Source organism: Arachis ipaensis, chromosome B06 (genome assembly GCF_000816755.2).
Source record: "Arachis ipaensis cultivar K30076 chromosome B06, Araip1.1, whole genome shotgun sequence".
Classification (NCBI taxonomy): domain Eukaryota; kingdom Viridiplantae; phylum Streptophyta; class Magnoliopsida; order Fabales; family Fabaceae; genus Arachis; species Arachis ipaensis.
The window spans coordinates 123,519,495-123,523,124 of NC_029790.2; the positions used below are offsets into that span (position 1 = coordinate 123,519,495).

A 3,630-nucleotide genomic window follows, 5' to 3' on the forward strand; every position below is an offset into this window, starting at 1 on the left:
TCCAAGTTTCCATTAAAAAAAAGAAGAAAAAAAAAAAAAAGAAAACTAAATAACTAAAAAGGTCCCAACATGCAACCTGAGCATTACTTCTCGGAGAAGTCCTCGTTCCCCGTTGCCGTCGATGAGGACGACAAAGCCACCGAGTTCCGTCCGCTCTCGGCAGCGCGGCCACACATGCTTACCTTCCACCTGGCATGGCTGAACCTCTTCTCCTGCTTCTTCTCCACCTTTTCCATTCCCCCACTCCTTCCGATCATCCGTGAAGACCTCAAACTCACCGCCGCGGAAATAGGCGCCGCTGGCACCGCCTCCTTTGCGGGCTCCATCTTCTCCCGCCTCCTCATGGGACCCACCTGTGACCTCGTCGGCCCCCGCATAGCCTCTGGCACGCTCTCCCTCCTCACCGCCCCAATCATCCTCGCTACCTCCCTGGCCTCCACACCCACCTCCTTCATCGCCGTCCGCTTCCTCGTCGGTTTCTGCCTCGCTAATTTTGTCTCCAGCCAGTTCTGGATGAGCTCCATGTTCTCCGGCAACGTCGTCGGCCTCGCCAACGGCGTTGTCGCAGGCTGGGCCAACGTCGGCTCTGGCGTGACCCAACTCGTCATGCCCGTCGTCTACTCCCTCTTCATCTCACTATTCAACCTCCCTTCCTCCACCGCATGGCGCTTATCATTCATAATCCCGGCAATTTTCCAAGCCACCACCGGAACCTTGGTTTTGTTATACGGTCAAGATCTCCCTTCTAGTAACCACAACACCAAGAGAGGTAGTTAAGATTTAAGATTATATATTGATCAAGGCCAAAAACAAAAACAGAGTAAACTCTCAACTGAGGGGTCAAAATGTTATGTGTCAGCAAAGAATTAATCACCAAATCAGTCGTATCTGTATATAACGGCTCATTTTTTGTAAACACTTAATATAATCAAGAAAATGTATTAGATAAAAGTAGAATTAGAAGTATATATTCATGGTTTAAAGATACAATAGTAATGACACAATTAAAGAAACATCAAATTGAATGAAAATAAAATGAGTACTGAGATATAATTAAATATTATATTATTGTATATAAATGTAATAGAATCCTAATATATATATTGTAACAGGTACTAATCGAAAGGAGAGTGTATTTGTTGTTGTGGTGCGTGGGTTGTCGAATTACAGAGGATGGGTTCTGGGACTGCTGTATGCGTCGTCGTTTGGGATGGAGCTTACAATGGACAACATAATAGCGGAGTATTTCTATGACAGGTTCGGGGTGAATGTTCAGACGGCGGGGACCATAGCGGCGTGTTTTGGGATGGCGAATGTGTTTTCGAGGCCAATGGGTGGAGTGATGTCTGACAGGATGGGAAAGAGGTTCGGGATGAGAGGGAGGCTTTGGGGGGTGTGGGCGGTTCAGACGGTGGCCGGTTTGCTGTGTGTGTTGCTAGGCCGAGTTGACTCGCTTTGGAGCTCGGTGCTTGTTATGTGCTGCTTTTCAGTGTTTGTTCAAGCCGCTTCTGGCCTCATCTTTGGCGTGGTTCCTTTCGTTTCCAAGAGGTTAGCTGCTATATTCTCGCTTCATCAAATTTATTTTTTTGTTTTTCAATTGAATCTTTAAGTTGTTTTTTATTTTATAATTAGATTATTTTTACTAAATAGTAAGTACACACAAAAATAATTTTAGAATCATTCCTACATTTTATTCTTCAATTAATTAATTGGTGTAGTAAGTAGACACAAAAATAATTTTAGAATCATTCCTACATTTTATTAATTGTTATGTGAGTATTGTCCAGTAAATATAAACAATACAATCAAAGTAATTAATTACCAAAACAATCAAAGTAAAACTACTATTATATTTTTGTATTTTTATTTGTATTTTGATCAATTGCATTAGTGATAGTTTTTAAATTTAAATTTCAATCTAACTTAATTATATTATTTATTAAATTTGTTTGTAAGTAGTATAATGTCATTCCTGTATTTCTATATAGATGATTAATCTCTAATATTTACGATTCCTATACCGGCATCCTTACAAAATTAAGCACATAGTTACTAGCTATTTGTAGCTCAAAATCTATACTTTTAAACTTTCAAAACAATTTCTCGTTACATTTAAAAGTTATGATTAAATCACCACTGTTAGTGGATATATATAACACAAACATATAAAAATAAGAGTACGACCTTAAGGATGACTTAGGCTGTCCCTGATGATTTCAAATTTTTAATTTATAAAGATGATTGATTTATTAAGGATGTAATCTGAAAATTTTAATTACTATATGAATTTTATTAGTCTTAAAAAATTATTTTCTAAAAATATATTTTTATTTAATTATTAGTTGAGCCATCCCTATTAATACCTACCTAGCACTATAATATTTTGGGTATATGATCATGGTTTTTTTTGTCACGGTAAAAAATTATAATTATAGATCTTCTATGATCACGATTTTTTATCGTGGCTAAAGAAACAAAAGCTATGGTCACGATTTTTAAAAATAGGGTGATTATAAAATATCTATAATCACAGTTTTTTAAAAAGAGTGGCCTAAAAGAATCTACGATCACGGTTTTAGAAGGTGATCTAAAAGAGTTTATGGTCACGATTTTTTTACAATAACAAAAAAGAGTCTATGGTCATAGTTTTTTAAAAAAATGATGACCTAAAAGGGCTTATGATCACGATTTTAAAGAGGGGTGACCATAAATAAAGCTATGATCACGGTTTTAAGGTGAGGTGACTATAGATAAGACTATGATCACGATTTTAAAGTGGAATGACCATAAAAATTATGGTCATATTTCTAAGGAGGGATCACCCTTTTTATTAGTTATAATCAAAATTTTTTACTGCAACCATAGACATTTTTTTAGTATAGAGCATGAAAAGAAATAATATTTAAATATCTAAATTTTTATCAATTAATATTTAAAATAATATTTAAACTTTAATTATAACTTAATTTAACTTTTTTATTTTTAATTGAGTCAATTTATACCTGAAATTTTAAAGTTTGACTCAGTTGGCCCTTCCATTCACAAAAAAAGAAGAATGCTATACCCTTCTTGTGTTAATGTGAAGTATAGTGACTACAAACGCCCCGGTCCGTAAATAGTCATGCATATGCTCATGCTTTGGTCATGTTGTTTGTATATATCGTGTGCGTTCACTCTCAATAAAATTGCTTTTTTCCAACTTAATTACTCCAGAGTTTCTATTTGCTATTTTTATATATAAATATTAATTAAAATTTTAATTATAACTAATGATATATGTACCTAAAAAATAAATTTTATTTTATTTTAATTTAATTTTAGAAATATTTAATTTGCATCAATTGTACTCCGCCAGCTAAACTTTTATGAAATTGAGAATCAATCAAATAATCATGTTTGACTACTCAGAACATGTCTAATTTACCTGTATTAAAGTTCTTCTTACAAAATTGTCTTTAAATTGATCCTATTAGCTTATATGGATATATTTAATGGAAATAAAAATTTTATTAATAAAATTAAAATAAAATAAAATTTAAAAATATTTTTAAAATTTTAAAAACAAAAAATATACTTTGTTTTATTTTTTATAACAAAAATATAAAAATAAATAAACTTGTATTTATTTAT

The 3,630-nt window shown here is 33.6% G+C and overlaps 1 protein-coding gene across 1 annotated transcript; it reads left to right on the top strand.

Moving 5' to 3' along the window:
* LOC107647486 (high affinity nitrate transporter 2.7) lies at positions 7-1,613 on the top strand. The gene is made up of 2 exons (XM_016351557.2): positions 7-769; positions 1,113-1,613. Exons 1-2 carry the CDS (start codon positions 70-72, stop codon positions 1,607-1,609), a joined length of 1,197 nt encoding a protein of 398 aa, XP_016207043.1. The 5' UTR covers positions 7-69; the 3' UTR covers positions 1,610-1,613.

What these genes read in the sequence shown, in the direction of transcription:
- LOC107647486 (XM_016351557.2), top strand. Translation starts at nt 70, where the DNA reads ATGCAACCTGAGCATTACTTCTCGGAGAAGTCCTCGTTCCCCGTTGCC. An exon ending in TAACCACAACACCAAGAGAG is followed by an intron (nt 770 to 1,112) that starts GTAGTTAAGATT and finishes ATATTGTAACAG; the next exon opens with GTACTAATCGAAAGGAGAGT.